General features: G+C 40.2%; 1 protein-coding gene across 4 annotated transcripts in view; it reads right to left on the reverse strand.

Annotated features, from left to right (window-relative positions):
- Positions 1–20,016, reverse strand: part of kcnab2a (potassium voltage-gated channel subfamily A regulatory beta subunit 2a) — an 87,216-nt gene that overhangs the window by 43,793 nt on the left and 23,407 nt on the right. For 2 of the 4 annotated variants that reach the window (XM_044176155.1, XM_044176149.1), the window contains exons 2-3: positions 4,444–4,611; positions 2,705–2,746 (exon numbers count right to left, since the gene is read on the reverse strand). In XM_044176155.1, coding sequence (XP_044032090.1) covers positions 2,705–2,746; positions 4,444–4,520 — 119 coding nt within the window. In that variant the 5' untranslated portion in view covers positions 4,521–4,611. The remainder of the gene's footprint in view (positions 1–2,704; positions 2,747–4,443; positions 4,612–20,016) is intronic. The other 2 variants (XM_044176175.1, XM_044176165.1) reach the window with 1 other exon arrangement.

The following is a 20,016-nucleotide window of genomic DNA, read 5'->3' on the forward strand; positions in this document are numbered from 1 at the left end:
CCTGAATTATTCACCAAAGCTTTTGCACTAAAAGCCTCTGATTGTTGTTCCACAGGAAAGAATACTAAGAGCTGGACAATAATGGGGGCCTGAGTGTTGTGTGCACATGAAACACACACAAACACACACAGTGTCAAGCCAACACATACTGTTCGTATACACACATACACACACACAGAAAAAGACAAACCACCAAACATGTTCACGCTATCTCTAACAAAGGCATTATGAAAACCACACCGGTTAAGCGCGCCTGACAGCATCTCTCTGCATCTCAGTAGCCTTGAGTTCAGGTTAAGATCACATAATAATGAGAGCTCCAAACACAGAAGTGTCAAGCACCTGAATAAGCCAGTGTAGCTGCTCTGTATTGGCCTAATTAGCAACACAGAGGATAGCATCTCATGTACTTACATGAAAGTTCAAATTCATTTCATCATCATCTCTGACAATTACTAAAAGACTAATAGACACTTCTGTATATCTGTATAATTTATATAAGTGTATACAATTATGGTTTAATAACAGTCAATGATTTCAAACACATTTGGCAGTATTAAGTAATTCATATCAATATCTCAACAACCATACACTAAAATCACAAAACCATGTCATCTGCCTTTGGCTACAAATTTTTGGTGCTGTGTATTCACACACTGCCTCTCCAGGGTTTCTGCAGCGTTCACCAAGTAAAAAACTAAATTTAAAAAAAAATCTTTTTAATACCATACTGGCTATAGTATGATTAAAGGTCTGATGGTGCTGACTGAAACGCCACAAAAAAAGGATTGAAAAGCCTCCTGCAGCACAATTCACTGTCAAAACAATCCCACTTTTAAATTTATAGGTATGTAACTTCTCCCGACAGTCCACAATAGGACACAAGAACATATTCCAACTAACATTACTGCCTACAGCAGGCAAGAGAAAATATTTAAGACTTTTGTAAATTAAATTGAAGACTTTTTAATAATACCTAAGGCAAAGGTATTTTCTTTGAGGAAACCAGACAGCCCAGACAACAGCAAAAGTTTCCTACTTGGAGAAGCCAGTCTGTATCCACTTCTCTATCTGGTGAGCAGTTTATTTTGGCACAGCTGTTTAAAAGACATGAGACCAGTGATGCCACTGAAGACATGGACATTAATCACGACACCTTCCTTTCACTCTACCCAACCCTCTTGCACACAGCATGGTACATGTATATTAATGAAAATATCCAGTCTGTTTGAATATGCTGCCATTGCCCAAGTGTGCATGACCTACCGCTTTGGTCATCATAATTGCAGCATCAAGAGGAATCTTACAATTTAAGCTCCAAACAGGACACTACAGATGTTTTCTAACAACAGAGTTCACTTTAATATCGACTTTATGAGCTAAACAATCCTTAAATTTGAGTGGTTTAACTCAATTTAGTAAAATTATACTTTTTCTTGAAATCAGTTGATTCTACGAACTGAAAAATGACTTCACACATTGTGGTTGTGGCTTTCAAAGTAGACATTTAACTTGAGTTTTTCTTTGCATTGCACCCACAATGACACAAGTGCATGCCTGCTATTTCACAACACTTAAAATATTGTTTTCAACAAAACTCTATGAGCTCAATAGGTTGAACTATGCTTTATGAATGCTAAACTATACGCATACCTGTGACACATGTAATGCATTAAATGAAGCACTTGCTTTAAGAAAAGAAGAGAAAAGAGAAAAGAAAAGAAAAGAATAGAACTTCTCTTCCCAGCATCAGCCCGTCGCTGTCACAGAGATAGACAGATATAGATAGGGGGCTTAATCGATCCCCCTCATGTAGGCCAGGGGAGCAGCTAGTGGGACGGTTTGCACTTTAAAAAAGGACAGAAATGTGCAAGGCGCCAAGATAAAAATCCGATAGTGAGCTCATTACCAGCATATCCACATAGTCAGGGGTTTTTATAACTGGATCAGCAGAATAAGGCCTGATATAAGACCATAAAACATGATCCTACTCTAAAGCAGCAGAAAGACTGACCATCAAAAGGCACACGACTGGAGAACATTGTCTCATCCCCAACACTGATCAAAATGGTCTCTCTGGCTGTTAGAACAAGACAGATCAGGTTGAACTCCCATGAGGTCAAAAAGGTTTAGAGTTTAATATAGAAATGATGAATAAAGGAAATGTTTATCTGCTTAATCATGCTGGAGTAAAAAAAAAGAAGAAAAGAAAAGATAAAGTGTCTAGAAATCAGTAAAAAGCTTCTTAGTCACATGTTGCGTTTGACAAGAACAGCAGCGAGTGTCTCAAGTGTCACTTCTGGAGAAAAGGAGGAGGACACACAAAAAAAAAAACACATTCAAACTCAGACAGATATTGTTGATTCAAAGGTTTTGTGAGCAACCTTGCAACAAAATCCATCATCACCCCTATCAGGTTTAAGCTGGGTAGTGCATTGCCAGCTAAATAGTAGATGATAAGTGTTATCTATGCTGCAGAGGTTTACTAATGGATGTATGGTTTTAAATGACAGAACAGCAAGTCTCTACAGCAAGGTTATTATAGTGAAATAAAACAAAAACGAAATACGTGTTATAAATACATACTGCACATACATACAAAAATTAATTTTTAAACACATAAAACATACTGTACAAGCTCCACTTAAAAACCCTGCTCTGCGACAACAAACAGTGATTGGCGGACACAGAGACAGACAGGTACCTGTAGAACTGCAGCTGTCGTTTGGGGCTCCCATAACGAGCGCTGAAGACATCAGGGGAAAGGAGGAAAAAGGAAAGCTTAGGTTAATATAAGCAGTAAAGGGAAGAAGTTAGTAGTGGGGAAAATTTGATACAGACACTAACGAAGGACGCTGACTGTTAGCCAAAGACAAAATGTGGAAGAATAAAGTAGGAGGAAATAGAAAATACAGCGTTAGAAATGACAAATACAGATATAGTATATTAAATAAAGCATTAACAAAGTCTTGTTTGTTATGTATGCTGGAAATGTCTGAGCAATATGACATCAGGCCCTAACACACAATCACTACATAGGCTTCACAAAAATACCTATCACACTACATGAAAAGTGCAGTTATTTGCGCATGTTTGAAGACAAAACTGAAATCTTTCAGGTGTTTGCACAAATCCTAAACTTTTCCAGATCTGAAAATAATACAAAATCTTTTACCATAAATTTCCTGACTTCCCAAACCAATGTACAAACCTGCATCTTAATTACATCCAGCTACATGATCTCACAATGTCTACTCTGGGTACAAGTTTTATACTCATAACAAGATTTTCAGATCAAACTACGTCGGAGTAATATGGATAACATTTCAGAATATTTTAAAGATATTGTTACAATTTAACTATGCATTACAACAAGATTTTGTATTTACTTTTCATGCTTGCCTCTAAGGTAAAGGACAAGTACAAGCCAAACAGTACTCCATTCACAGTCTTGAAATTAAGTGTGTGTGTGTATGTTGTGCTGCCAACAAAACAAGTTATGATCTTTGAAATTAGACTGATTAACAATTAACAATGATCAAAAAATGTTTTTTCTTGTATTTAATGAACTCAAGCACAATGTACAGTTCCTAGTTATAATAAAAAGATTCAAATAGAGCCCCTGGGTTAAGACTATAAATCACTCATCTTGGCAAAGCAGTAATTCCATCTCATATTCCTGTTTGGTTTCATATTGAGTGCCTGACATATTGAGTGTCAAATAACTTGAAAAGTAGTGTAGAGTAAAACATAAAAAATACTATTTATTAAACAGAATAGTTAACAATATTACATAACTTTAACTTATTTTTTTATCAATATATATTCAATGCCCTTAGGTTAACCCAGGCATTATGGGGTTGCTCAGGTGTCTTTAACAACTACATGTCTAGTATCACAAAGGCAGCAACACTCCACACCATTTAATGATATTACCATTAGAAAAAGGTAGTAAAACAGTTTAAGCTTTTAGTTTATTTGGAAAGTTACACAGTGATGTTACAATTGCATGTTCAATGTGTGAAAAAGTAGTGGATGTAAACTAGTATAGTGGCAATTATGAATGATGTGCTGTTAACAGGCTGCTATACTGTGCCTATCAAATGAAGGCAAATGTCATGTCAAAATCTTATCCACTTTTATTGTTATGTAACTCAAGTTTATAAAAAGACAAGACTCCAATAGCTGTCCGATAGCTTTAGTAAAGTATCACAAAACCTATAGCTGACAGCCACTGCACCCCGTCTGGCCATAATGGAGGCAATGTGAAACACAGCCGTAAAGCTGCTTGACAAGGACAGTGGAACAGATGCTTTTTAAGATGATGAGTCTATGGCGCCACATGCTGGTGAAATATCAGAGTGCAGAATAATACAAATGTACAAATTAGACATGGGTGTCCATACCGCTGTTGCCACTAACAGTATATGCCCATCAACTCACCTGTAGATCATGCCAGGTGAGCCAGACTGTCGGAGGGAGAGGCGAGCAGGGGAGTCTGTGGTAGATTCAGGATACATGGAGGCAGGAGGGAGGGGGTGTGGCCAGCCTGCCGGGGGTGGTGTTCTTTCACCGCGAGCACAAGGTACAGTTGATCACCAATCAGGCCCTCTGGAAAGAAGAGAGAGCACACTGTGCGTCACTGTGTGTCAGTCTGTGGTGGGATTTTTGTTTCCGCAATAATATAACCTCAGTGTTTCCCTACAGTTAGTATGTAGTCAGGCAGCCGTCTCAATTATACTTGGCCTGTCAAAGTGCTGTATTTTTCATGTTTTATTTACCATTTATTTATTTGTTTATCAACTATCATTACAGTACCATACTAATCTATATATAATATATGCCATACTTCAAAGCCCGCTCTGTGGGTAACATGCACCTCCATTAAGGTCGGAAGAATTGATACTCCCACCCAACTCTTTAGAGAAAACAGGAAAAAGGATTAGTTCACATATCTAAGGCCATGTTGTTCAATACAGATAAAATGATATTCCTGATGTGGCTGTTGAACCATGTTAACGATCATATTTTAGGATATCCATCAAGTGTTAGTGCCAAGGCAACAATTCAGAACATGAATCAAGTTCATAAAGTCAGAAAATATTTAATGCGTTAGTACCTATAATGCTGAGTGGATCTGTCTGCTGCCCAGATCACTGGCAAGAATTCTGGTATGGATTGTATACAGTGCATCTGGAAAGTATTAACTTTTCCACATTTTATGTTACAGCCTAATTCCAAAATGGATTAAATTCATTATTTTCCTCAAAATTCTACAAACAATACCCCATAATGATAATGTGAAAGAGGTTTGTTTATAATCTTTGCAAATGTATGAAAAATAAAAAACGAAAAATCACATGTACGTAAGTATTCACAGCCTTTGCTCAATACTTTGTTGAAGCACCTTCGACACCAATTACAGCCTCAAGTCTTTTTGAGTATGATGCTACAAGCTTGACACCTATTTTTGGGCAGTTTCTTCCATTCTTCTTTGCAGGACCTCTCAAGCTCCATCAGGGTGGATGGGCAGCGTCGGTGCACAGCCATTTTCAGATCTCTCCAGAAATGTTCAATAGGGTTCAAGTCTGGGCTCTGGCTGGGTCACTCAAGGACATTTACCGAGTTGTCCTGCAGCCACATCTTTGTTATCTTGGCTGTGTGTTTAGGGTTGTTGTCCTGTTAGAAGATGATCCTTTGCCCCAGTCTGAGGTCCAGAGCAGGTTTTCATCAAGGATGTCTCTGTACATTGCTGCATTGATCTTTCCCTTGATCCTGACTAGTCTCCCAGTTCCTGCCACTGAAAAACATCCCCACAGCATGATGCTGCCACCACCATGCTACACTGTAGGGATGGTTTTGGCCAGGTGATGAGCGGTGCCTGGTGTCGTCCAGACATGACGCTTGCCATTCAGACCAAAGAGTTCAATCTTTGTTTCATCAGACCAGAGAATTTTGTTTCTCATGGTCTGAGAGTCCTTCAGGTGCCTTTTGGCAAACTCCAGGCGGGCTGTCATGTGCCTTTTACTGAGGAGTAGCTTCCGTCTGGCCCCTCTACCATACAGGCCTGATTAGTGGAGTGCTGCAGAGATGGTTGTTCTTCTGGAAGGTTCTCCTCTCTCCACAGAGAAACACTGGAGCTCTGTCAGAGTGACTTCTTCTTGGTCACCTCCCTGATTAAGGCCCTTCTCCCCTGATCGCTCAGTTTGGCCTGGCAGCCAGCTCTAGGATGAGTCCTGGTGATTTCAAACTTCTTCCATTTATGGATGATGGAGGCCACTGTGCTCATTGGGACCTTCAATGCTGCAGAAATGTTTCTGTACCCTTCCCCAGAGCTGTGCCTCGACACAATCCTGTCTCGGAGGTCTACAGACAATTCCTTGGACTTGATGGCTTGGTTTGTGCTCTGACATGCACTGTTAACTGTGGGACCTTATACAGACAGGTGTGTGCCTTTCCAAATTATTTGGAAAGGCTGTAACATAACAAAATGTGGAAAAATGATACTTTCTAGATGCACTGTATACAATCCATACCAGAATATACCAGAATTCTTGCCAGTGATCGGAGCGGCAGACAGATCCACTCAGCATTACAGGTACTAACGCATTAAATATTTTCTGACTTTCCAGATGCACTGTAGACTGGAGAAGACACACAGGCAAAAAGTAAGGCCACAACATGTTGTGACGGAAGACTTCTCACATTGACCACAATTTCCATCTTTCCATCAAGCATATTTTATAATGATCAACCCATCCTAGACAAGGTCAGGGGCATGAGAGGGTAATTAAACAACCCTTCCACAGCAACAGGGAGACAGGCCTCCATAGTAACGCTGCCTGGATTAACCCAATCGGCCGTCCAGTTAACCAGTGGACACTTCGTCTAAAGCAAGGTGGATCTAAGCAATGGGTAGTGCAAGTGTAGGGGTAGTAAACTGCAGCAATGACCACAAATCCATTAGCTAATCTCACAGGGGTCTAGACTCAGATTTGCTTCAACTGTCGCCAAAATTTCAAATGTTGCAGAATGGTAGATTACCAAAAACTGATCCAATAAATGTGCCACTTGTGGGACCATGTCACTTTTGTTTTGGTCTTGGTATACTTGTAATTTGGAACTGAACTTAAATATAAAACTATATTAAAGTAAAAAATGAACTTGAAAATTATAGTCAGTAAGAGAGGGGGTAAATGATGTTATTTGACCTTTTTCACAAGGATTGTTACATGCCTCTGCCACTAGATGGAGTCACGTCCTCACTCTGCGGACATGAGCTGAATGAATAAATCATCAGACCAATGTAGTCTCTGTAGATTCCAAGAGCTATGAGTTAACGATTTTATCATCTTCACAGTATAAATGCTTTGTATACTTGTCTGGAAATAATCAGAGCAACTACCTATTTAGGAAGAAGATGGATCACAACACAGAAAAACACTCTGCTGCGCTAAAATGCAGTAAAAAAAAAAAAAAAAAAAAAGTCCAGCAGAGACAACATACAGCCCACATTAACATGTGAAGATCTTGATCCTACTTCATCATCCTGTGGCTGCTGTGTACTGTACATATATGGGTGCACAACAGCAAACCATAGCCGATCCACTTCTTAGAGCGACTTGATTCTATGAATAATTTAAAGTGTCTGCCCAAGAAGCAGGCCACTGCTGTAGAGAGGGCGATAGCAAGAGAGCTGGGTATCAATGAGGGCTGGGTGGGTGGCTAGGTATACACAGATGCCATTAACACACATTTAAAAATACCTCACCAGAATATTTCAAGTCATACAATATATGGCTTGAGAGGGAGTGGAGTGGCACTGCTGATGTTTTAGCCCAGTTTACTGTTGTGGATAAAATCAAATGAGGAGAGCCGCAGAGAGAGTAGCATCTATGTCAACCTGACAAAGCCGTGAGCTGAGCAGCCCATGCTACCCTATTTCACCAGTGGCTGCTCTCACGCGAGTCATGGCTCGTAACTGACATTGTAATCATAACATGAAGGTGACTTTCTCTTCCCATCAATTTCCCAGGCAGCAAATAAGGTGTCCCATGTTCCCAAGAACTCATTTAACGCTCCCTGCCCATTCATTTCAATCATGCCACAATGGGACACCATTGTCATACTATTAGGTGATGATGATGATGCCATGACCCTGATGGGTAAAAGGCATGATAGTAGATCTTTTACACAGCACAGCAAAGTCCTCCTGGATTATCTGTCATTGATGTGGATCAGAGGACACGGTGGGTTGGGTGGGCGGGCTATGAAAGAATACGTTCTTGCAGGAAGAACTTCAAACAATCATTTGTTCCTCTAGCAGAATTTAGGGTATTTATGGTGAGGATTTGCTGCTTTTCTCTCTCACTTGGTAATAAAATTAATATTTTTCGGTTTTGGATTATTGACCATATTTGTTAGGAAGTAACTTTGATCTTACATAAAATGCAACATTAAACATGAAATAATTTTCTGCAAATTGTGCAGAAAAGGAATAAACAGTAGTAATCCGTTTCATCACTGTGAGCAGAATTTCCATTAAAGCATACATGCCCTCAACTACAATCGTCATCAAGACAGTCGACCTACAGTTAAGTGAGGTCAGAAGCTTGGCCCAAACTTTCAACTAAGTTAGTCACACACAAGCATTGGCCTATCACCATTGCAAGCAGCACCACTTACAATATAAAAAGAAAACTTTACAGAAGCAATCAAGTTTTACACAGCAAGGACATGATAGCGATCCAAACAGAAGACACCAATGATTTTACACAAACCAGACACAATCAAATTTACTGACACAATAAGAACATACAACTCATGCATACTTGTGTTGCAGTTAAAGTTGCATTTGAGTCAATTTGTACTCACGCAAACGACAACATATCAGGTGAAGTGATTGGTCAACACCCAAAACTTTAACATAAGGCAGTTACTGGCCCCATTACATCATAAAATCAAAATCCTAGTGAAGTGCTTGAAGTGAACAGTGGAGTGGAACCTGATCTGTCCAATTAGTGCATGGTTGCAGAAAATAGAAAAACTACCACATGGGGCCTACTTTTGCCCTCTCTGCAGTTTAATGTAGTAGGTTATCAGCTGTTTTAGACTATTTAGATACTGCACAAAACATTTTGTGTTTACACCTGATAATGGACTGTAGCACATTGTAGAGTAATGCACCAGTCTCATATGCTGCTCATATGCAGTCTCAGATGCTGCTGCTGACTGCAGCAATGCGGTAAACTACAGACTCGTCCTGGCTCAAGTTAGAGGGCTCAGATTTACTGCACTAATGGTTCAAGGTGCACTTTGCAGATTAAAACTGCAGACAGAAAGAGAAAGAGAGAGAGAGAGAGAGAGAGAGAGAGAGAGAGAGAGAGAGAGATATTGATAGATATTGGGAGTACAACCATCCTGTAACCATTTGGATCTTGATTTAAAAACTTAAAAAGGAAAACAACAACAGTGGATGTGACAAAAGGTTTAGACAGAGACACTGTTATATATGTACATTCAACATTAAAAAGTATCACTATGCTTGCTGTTGAGAAGACACTGTCATCGGCTCCTGTTAACATTTCTTCTTTATTACATAAAGAAAAGTAAAATGTTTTGAGCCCAAATGCACTCTTTGTCAGGAACAGAGGAATCAATCAGTTCCAGGCAACTGATGAGCCTTCAAAATGGACATCCTAGTTTGTATTTTATCTTCTCACTGTTACCCTGTAGCAAATAGCAACACGCCCACACCAACGCAGTCCCTTGCGTTTTTGATGCAGTGTTATTGTTGATCTGAACACGGCCTGAAGCATCATGAGTTATGTGTTTTCGAAATGTATGTTTACATGACATTTCAAATTGTTTTACTGCAGTACAGCACACAGGAATGAGCACTATTTATTTTACTCGCCAATGATGCATATAATCATATTTGATAACATGATGAACAAAGATAACCTATAGCTTTAAGGCTGCAGGTTTCTGGCAAAATTCTAATGAGGATTATTTTACTTAACACTGATCAGGATCATTACATCATCATTAGTGAGCTGTTTTTGTGAACAAATTTATTACACTTTTTACAATTTAGTAAGAGATTACATTAATCACAGGGATGGTTTGTGTTGACTGGGCAAGACACAAAGACAGAAGACACAAAAAAGAACTCTAATTCAGGTTTGTCTCTGCAACAGCAATAACTCATTATGCATATGCAAACAGCTTGCCTGTCATCTGGTTCATACAGATGCAAATAAAATGAATATTCAACTTTTAAGTTAAAACATTTGCTTGCTCGGGAAAAGAAGCTTCCTGGTTTTGTTGAATGTATCCACATGGGCTTTTAGGGAAACTAACAATATAGTACTTCATTATGAATTACATACTCACTGGTTACCATTATATAATCAGAAAAATATATTCCAAAATCATTACATAAGATTTGTGACAATTTACTGACACCTTGTGTTAATTTACTGCAGTTTTTAGTAAATTATCACAATAATATTGGCCAATATTACATCAAATGTCCTGCTCAATACAGATCTTCGTCACAATAACTTAAAAATAACTTGTTCATGTTACATATTTGCGTAAAAAAAAGTTTTATATAATGATCTTTAAGGATTCTTTATACTGTATACTGCTATCAGTATTGGATTAAAAAATATAGTCGGGCTATAATATAAACTATAGACTAAATTCATTACAGCTGAAGAGAGGTGGTGGTCAAAGAAGAAAGACTGGGTGCAATGGGGGAGGTGGTGCCATGTCATGCCAGACAAGCAGAAGTCATGCATCTCCATAGTCTCTGTTAAGCTTTTCTCAAGCATCTCAGTCTCTTCCAAACAAAATGCAAAATTGAGTCACAAAAGGCAGCTCTTCATGCTTTCCATCCATAAATCCACCTACACCCAGCCTGAGTGAGTTCCCTCTTGAGACAGAGCTTACGTGAGCAAGGCAAGCAGGAAGGCAGTGCTGGCCTGGAAAGCACAGCACGGTGTTGTGTAGTATGTTGGCAGCTGTGGAAAACACACACGGACCCGAGCAGATGGCTGCGGAAGAGGGAGACGGGCTAACAGACGAGAACTGCCGGGGATATCCTACATGGGAGTTCAGTCAGGCAGAGAGTGAGAGAGAGGAGCTAACCTAACCTTGTTCTCCGTCAGGCTACAAAGAGGATTCAGACAGATCTCCTCTTTATCTTCAGTGACATTCATCAAAGGAGAAAAGTCAAAACCATGTAAAGATGTGAGTCCATGTCAGCGGATCATCTTTACTCTCATCATCAGACTGAGGTTTTATAAATGGTCTCCTTTCTGTTAAGCTGTCGAGAGCCCTTGATTACAGAAACAGTGCAGGTCACTGGCTGCCAACAGAGAAAAAAAGCGAACAGCAATTTGCATAAATAGCCTATTTATACAGCAAACTTCTGATACAAATCCTCCACCCCCCAGTTAAAAGAAATTAAAAGCACAACTGAGAGCTCTGCTGTCAGGATTCATTAAATTCTAAAGAACAGCTACAGCTGTTTTACACACAGAGGTTTACCACATATTATGGTCAAACTTTAAGCCATGCCCATCATGAGCTGCTGTGGCATTATACATTGAAGTAATAATCCTTAAGACTTTAAATTATATTTTATAATATTTGTGGCATTTTATATTTTCAGCAATATCCATGCAATGAATTTGTATTCTATAATGCAGCGGTCATGCGGCCTGTTGTACAGTTTGAGCAGTTTCTCTATAAAATTATTTTCAGTGTATGTTTGGAAACCAGGTACATTTTCAAAACTTTTTATCAGATGATGCTATATTTGCTATTTTGATCCCCATAGATTTTCAAACTGTCCAGAAATTCCAGACCTACCTCAAGAAATAAGGCAAAAACAAGATATTCACTTTTGCTTTGATCAGAGCCTTTGGGCATACATGAGCAATTAAGTATCCCCATAAAGTCTAGTACATATCTCCCACTACCTGGTAATTATACAGTATGAGATGTATGGTCCCAGGTTGCCTGTATCACCGACAGCAGGAAGATGAATCAGCACTATGCCCTTGCTCAACATTTTCTTTATGCTTGTGTGCTATAGTCCTAACATTAAAACATGGTGCTACAGAAGCTCCTACAGAAACACTATCACTTACAAACACAAGTCAGGGACTGTACAGATAACTTGGCACTGTGAAGCTGAAATGAAGCCTTTGCTAGCACTGCAGGGAGAGAACATGCTGCAGTGAACCAAGAGCACTGAGTGGCGCACTGCAGTAGAAATATGAAACCATCTTTCTCTTGTTCTAGGTCGATCACTGCTCTCGCTCTGCACACCAAAGACAAATAAAGGCAATGAAAATTTGGGCTGGAAAGACATGATTTTAGGAAGTGTTTCTGTCTCGGGCTGGCTTCACACTCCTGCACTTGGCACATGGTATTTGAACTGAAAGTGTCCATAGAGTCTGGACAAAGACTGTGGAGCTTTAGGTTGGATCATGTCAGACTTACCTTTTTACTATGTGCTCAAACTTGTTAAGCTAGATAGGTAGTGCAGACCACTTCCCACACACTTTAAAACACCAGTATGTTCAAATTAACTGTGGCCTTGCCGGTCTGGCAGGATTTCATGCCTGTTAAAATCATAACTGTAAGCAACCATTCATAAATGTAAGATGAGCAATACTTCCAGTACACATACTACTTTCTCTATGCTTTACATCCCAGATTCCATAAGGTGCCTAACATCCTTTAACTATGCATAACTTGCCCTGTTTTTTACTACTACAGTGTACTGCATATCAGTGCTTTCCGCATCACTGCGCATGTAATGACACATGGGCATGAGCAGGCTGTACAGAGGAGTTCAATATTTAGTTGTGCATAGGTGAGCAGAAAGCATTAAGCTGATACAAAAACAGACCTGGGCAGAGTGACACAGAGAGGCAAAGGCAATCAATACATCTAAATCCAGACAGTCATTAGGGAGGATCAAGAGGGCAGCAGCAGATCAGTAAAACTATATTAATACCAGTAGTTTAATTCTGCACAACACGCACAATAACTTTATGCAATGTGTCTGCATGTGCAGCCAACTACAGAATTACTGTGCACATCAGATACTCACCAACAAACCTAATGGCTTCTCATGCTTTTTGCTGCTGTAGCAGCAAAATATTTCTAATAAATACTGCATCAGCTTTGTCCACACAGAGTAGAGGTTTTAATGTTTGTATAACTGATGGATAGAACTGTGGATTCTGGCTATGCCTGTAGTGGCTACAGACTGGAAACTGAGCCTCTGAAAAAAAAAAAAAAAAAATTATATATATATATGACTCAATGCCGCACACATGGATCACTGAATGCTTAGAGATGTACAACATCAACAGGACTCTAAGACACTTCATTGCGAACTCGATGAGGCTGTGGAAAACCACCCTTGAGGCCAATGGCAAGCCACTTGCACAAGTATCCATCAAATGTGGCATATACCAAGGAGATGCTCTGTCCCCACTGCTGTTCTGCATAGGACTGAACCCCCTCAGCCAAATAATCAACAAGACTGGCTATGGATACTGACTCAGGAACGGGGCCACCATCAGTCACCTCCTCTACATGGATGACATCAAGCTATACGCTAAGAGCGAGCGGGACATCGACTCACTGATCCACACCACCAGGATCTACAGCTCTGACATTGGGATGTCATTCGGGCTTGAGAAGTGCAGTCGAATGGTGACAAAGAGAGGGAAGGTAGTCCACACAGAAGGGGTCTCACTCCCAGAAGGAACAATAGCAGACATTGAGGATGGGTACAAGTACTTTGGAATACCACAGGCAAATGGCAACCTCGAAGAGGCAACAAGGAAGACGGCAACGGCCAAATACCTCCAACGAGTAAGGCAAGTCCTAAGAAGTCAGCTCAATGGCAAGAACAAGGCCCAGGCAATAAACAGCTACGCCCTGCCAGTGATCAGATACCCTGCCGGAATAATAAGGTGGCCAAAGGAAGAGATACAGACCACAGACGTTAAGACGCGAAAGCTCCTCACCATGCATGGAGGGTTCCATCCCAAATCCAGCACCCTGAGACTGTACGCTAGCCGTAAGGAAGGCGGCCGTGGACTAGTGAGTGTGAGAGCCACTATCCAGGATGAAACATCCAAGATCCACAAGTACATCCAAGATAAGGCCCCAACAGATGACGTGCTCAGGGAATGTCTCAGGCAATGGGGAACAGAGGAAGACGTGCTGGAGGAAGGACCATCATGGCTGTTATCATCAGTGGCTGATATCAAGAAGTCCTACCAATGGCTAGAGCGGGCTGGATTGAAGGACAGCACAGAGGCACTCATCATGGCTGCACAGGAGCAGGCCCTGAGCACCAGAGCAATAAAGGCCCACATCTACCACACCAGAGAAGACCCAAGGTGTAGGCTGTGCAAAGAGGCCCCTGAGACAATCCAGCACATAACTGCAGGGTGTAAGATGCTGGCAGGAAAAGCATACATGGAGCGCCATAACCAAGTAGCTGGCATAGTGTACAGGAACATCTGCACTGAGTATGGACTGGAAACCCCGAGGTCAAAGTGGGAAACACCTCCAAAGGTGGTAGAGAATGACCGAGCTAAGATCCTGTGGGACTTGGATTTAGCTTGTATGTAGTCAGCTAAGGGTTCTTTGGAGTTTGTGCAGATGGCAGAGAGCCATTTCAGCAGATAAAAGTCGTTCAATACTCAGCTTCTCCTGCTGGTTTTATATTTATACAATTACAATGATCATTTAAATAGATTGTTCAATAATTCACAAGGTTTTTAATGCATCTTCCAAATGTTTTCACATACACAAGCCCTTGATACCTCTAGTATTGTATTTCCCAGCCATTCAGGATTCAATCTTCCCCCTCAGGGTGCTACCATGCCACTGACGGATGCTGTTTCTAACGGACGGGGAAAACATGGAGAGTATAGTCCAGAGTTCCTAATGAAATCTGGCACAAATGCAGTAAGTGGCTGGCGGCTCTTTGAACAGCCTCTGAGTGGTCCCAGGAGAAGCAGCCTGCGGCGACTAGCAACCAACACACACCTACTGAGGAGTAGGAAAGAAAGGGAGGGAAAAAACACTAAAAATAAGGAATGGGAAAAGGAGGAGGAAGAGAGAGTAGAAGAGAAAACTGCAGTTAAGTATACATTGTGGGGGAAAAGCTGAGTAGGCATTAGAGAGCAGGCTGGGTCAGGGAGGCCCTGTGGTGCAAAACAGCAGTGCTATGCATCACTCCTCCTACTATGGTCTCTCTCTATCACAGACCTTCACTTCCCTCCTCATGTCCTGTTTTAATGCTTCACACTTGACTGGTAACAAGCATCCTTATGTTTCACGAGGCTTTCACAAAATAAACTACTTATACTACTACTAATACGAAACGCTTAATAACGTGGTAAAAAACTAATATTCTGTATTATTGTTTTGGAAGTAATGACCATTATAGATCATACAGAGGAGCAGCTAATGTTAGGAGATGTATAAACATACATTGTGAATAATGTAAATGCAATGCGTCATTTCAGTGACAATATTTTAATTAACAATTAATATTGAATTTGTTTCATGCTAATGCAAATCTGCAATGTCTATGGTTTAGACAATATAACCCTATGACTAGATGCACTAATAAAAGATTTGCTTAGTTTGCAGAGTTTTACCTTTAACAGTATAGGCCACTCTAAACATAAAATATTAAATAAGCTTCTTTCTGCGCACTTTTCAGTGGTTCTGTGTTTAGACATGGTGCTAATTCACAACAAGAAGAAGAGGTAGAGAAAATTCTGTCATTCTCCTACTAATATTTTTAAAAACATTTTCAGCTTTTATTGTTACCCAAGTAACTAACAATGAGTTAAACAGGGGTTCTGTGTGTGTCTTGCTGGAGAAAACTCAGGCAAGGATCAACCCTGTGACATTTAAGTAATAGGATGGTCTCAGTGCAGCATCCTGCTGCCACTTTACTGGAACAAGACATGCGTTTCCTTTTCCTCTGTGTCATTCTAACCAGTCAAGGTCAATGAGGAACTGAGAAAGTGTGAGAAGGAGGTGATGTTTCCATGGCTGGAAACCTCTGTTGCATGTCAGTGATCACCTATGCTCAGATTACATTTTAAACTATTGTCATTAACAAAATGAGAATATTTTATGACTTTGGCATCAATATATTTAGCAAAAATAAAATGGAGAGTATGTCTCTACATTTGGAGATGACATTTAGTAAAACATCAAACCTCCAGTATACATAATAATTGAAAATATTGCTAACCATTCTCTCTAACAATCTTAAAAGAGACCGTAAGAAAACCAGTTCAAGCCACCAAATAGTTTAAGTTGCTTATTCCCATTCCTGGTCACAACATTTAGAGCATATCCCAGCATACAGGGAACACCGTGTGGACCCATTTCTAGTACAGGCAGAAGAAGACACCAGACATTCTTCATTTTGTTAGCAAGATCATAACATTTAGCAGAGGAAAAGTGTACCGTTCATCTAAATTTGCAAAGTCAGTCCACAATGAGTGATGGAAATTTGTCGAGGAAACAACTAAATAAGCTTTTCATTCAGCTTTTAATATCAGAGGGAAAAAGCAGGGCAAATGACAAATAAAATGGGCAAATTGCAAATGTGTGAAGGCACATTAAAAGGAGAAAATATAAAAATCACAGCTCTCACCTGAGTTAATGTGTTCAAATAAATTCCCCTTCTGTCCACTGTACTACAGCATCTACTACAGCATCAACTACATAGGCTGTCAATTTATCACAGTATTTAACTTAAGCACTGTGACAAACTGGCGAATTACACATTATAACCACCCACTCACCCACAGTCCTCACTCACGCAGACCATGCTACTTTGCACACTCAATGTTGAAGTGTTGACAAGGATGACCAATGCACTCAGTCACACACAGAACATACTGTACATGTGACAAAGTGCATGGACATTCATAACAACAAGCAGAGTTTCTTGTATATTGATTAGATTTGTGTACAGGTAAATTCACACAGATGAAATGCCAGCACCACATATGCGTGTTTCTCAGGCTACGTTCATACAGACTAAGGGGAAGCATCACTGCTTAATTATTTTGTATTAGTTCTAATGTTACCTTTTTTCACAAAACTAGAAACAACAAATGGCAGGCATTATTGTTAGCACCTTTAGTCATAGTGGAACCATTCATAATGAGGACAACATCTGAAAAATGCCAAGTAGAAATGTCCTAGAACGACCTAGAGAAAGATCAGTGGTAGGGCCAATCCAGGATCGGTATTTGCTACATTAAGCCTGACCCATTTCCTTTTCCTTTGTTTGTTTGGATCAGGTACGCCAGCTGTAATAAACACCCAGTTGCACTCTATTAAAACACATCCCAAAATAAATAAACACAAGCTAGCACTTACAATTAATGAAAACAGTGTGCATTAGCATGCAACACCAGCAGAGCTGTTTTGAGTTAACAAATATATAGCTTTGTGTCTATTTCAGCGACATTTTGTAGGTGAACAACAACTACATTTGAAATTCAGTATTTGGTCTTGCGGGAAGATTCTGTTGCCTGATATTTGGGAGCTTAAAAAAAACATAAATCAGATAACCATATATTGGCCAATAGTACATTTTTACATAAACAATCTTGATACAGATCCCTTAGATTTGTATTGGATTTATTTTAATTTTTTTAAATTGAGACCAAGATGCATACTGAGCAGGACATTTTACAGTTTAAAAATCTTCTCGTCAGTACTCTCTGGTTCTCTGATTTACAAACTACGTAATGGGGACACTGTTTCTTATTAACCTCAAATCTAGTTTGGCATTTTTCTGCTGCAATTTCTTGTTGCTTATCAGCCAACATATACCAAGGGTCACTAATCTCTACCAACAATCAGACATTACAGTTGTAAACTCAGCTTTCTCATCCGCGCCACTCCCATTCACTAAGTTAGGTGTTTGCCATTTCTCATTCTTATCCACTTAAGTGAGGTTTTTGCTAATGGTGCTAGTTTGAAAAAAATTAAATAAAATAAGACAGTTAACCGCACAACCGATGGGTTGCATTGTCCTATTACCATGGTGAGAAAAAAATTTGTACCTAGGGCTGGGTACCGAACTTCGATATGTTTATGGTACTGACCGAATTGCTTTGAAACCATCAAGTATCAAAAAAATGCCCTGTCATTCGGTACCAAATTTCGATACCTAAGGAGAAAATCTCATCAGCATCAGTGGGCCAATAAGCTTGCAGCATGCTTGTACCAAGATCTAATAATGCTGGTGATTGGCTGTCTAATGTTACACGCAGTAAAGGCATGCAGGAAAAACACTACATTATGCCGAAAGATGGGGCCCATTGTTTTGTTTTTTTTATTGCCATCTGCGTATCTACACATTTAACATTTTTAAAGAGAACTTTGTGCATGCTGCTTGTTTGCTAGCCAGTGCAGCTAACCTGTACCTGATCGTTGGTGAGTCCGTTCACCACATCTTCGACCGGGATGAAAAGCTCAGTGCATCTTCTCCTCGCCACCGCGGGGATGGAGCCTGAAGCCGAGGCAGAGTGCGTTTTTTTTTTTTTTTTTTTAAAAACCCTGAAGATTTGTGGAGGACAGACAATCTGCCTGTCTGACATAGTATGCGTGATTCACACAGGCTTTAAATGCCAGCTGAGGGAGGTTGCAGTCTTTACTGTGGTTATCAGCTGTGAGACATTGACATTGATTGTCTGCAGCGTTACGTCCTCCTTTAGCCATCATTGTAACCCCAGGATCAGATGCAGACTACAGATAAAATCCTCCTGTATATAAGCATAAAGTGCACAGGCGTCCATCCTTCTGATCATATATGTGCTGATCTGACTCACTCACGGATGACTTGGCAGGGTCACTTTCCACACACACACACACACCACCTCAAGACATGTATGTAGCTGCGCTTTTATAACAAAGCACTGCTCCTTATAGGCTCCAAAGTGGATGATCATTCACTTATCTTTGTGACTTTAGCATTTGTACTCCAGAGGGCAATGCTACAAACTGCTTAAAGTTACTCTATGTATAGTATGACTGAATACTGTGTGTTACAGAAGCGGAGAATTGCCCTCAAACACAGTACCAACACAGGAGCTGCAGTGCAGCAAGAATATAAAATACATTGAGGCTTCCATCGAAAGCAGGACAAACTTAATGGCTACATGCAAGTGCCCACATGACTGTATGGTTTTGTATGGATCCATCTAAGCATGCTTTAACATAGTAGCTATTTGAGTTTCTATAGGAAGACAGAAGGAAGACTGACACCAATAGTCCATCGCCATCTTTCTTTTTCTGCACAAACACACTCACGTTACATCAGACTACCTACACAAACCCATAGTGCTTGCGCGGTCGAGCATGAGAATAGCGTCAGGTTTCCTGAGGCGTGAAGGGTTAAAGTCACACTGTTTATTCATGTCTACATATATGCCGTTGGCCTGCCCATAGTCTGTGTCACAGACAATCATTGTGGAAGTTCAAGTGTTTGTTTACCAACTGATTTCTGTGTCCCTGAGGCAACAGCAGCTACGATCTAAGAAGAGAGGGCTTCTATGTGTATTAAGGTAACAGCACTTGTTTTGACCCTGTGTGTCAGTGCAATGTGTCCAGGTGTTCCACAGTGAATCAACGTGCCATCTGTACTGTTACATTAACCTTGATAAACCATGAGGCTAACAGCAGGCAGCATGTCGGACTGTGAAGATGTGATGTGAAATACTGCTCGCAGCAGTGCTGTAACATTCAATGTGTGCATTTGCCTGCGGACAATTGTTACTATACCATTATTGTTTTATCTTCTCAGGGATCCAAAGTGTGATCAATTTAATCAAGAAATAAAAAAATGTAAAAAAAATCCTATAGCTACTGAGCATTTTCGCTGCTTCACTGCCAAGCGAGTCTATGTCTTTTCCATGTGTGAGAGGC

Source organism: Siniperca chuatsi, linkage group LG2, assembly GCF_020085105.1.
Source record: "Siniperca chuatsi isolate FFG_IHB_CAS linkage group LG2, ASM2008510v1, whole genome shotgun sequence".
NCBI classification, from domain to species: domain Eukaryota; kingdom Metazoa; phylum Chordata; class Actinopteri; order Centrarchiformes; family Sinipercidae; genus Siniperca; species Siniperca chuatsi.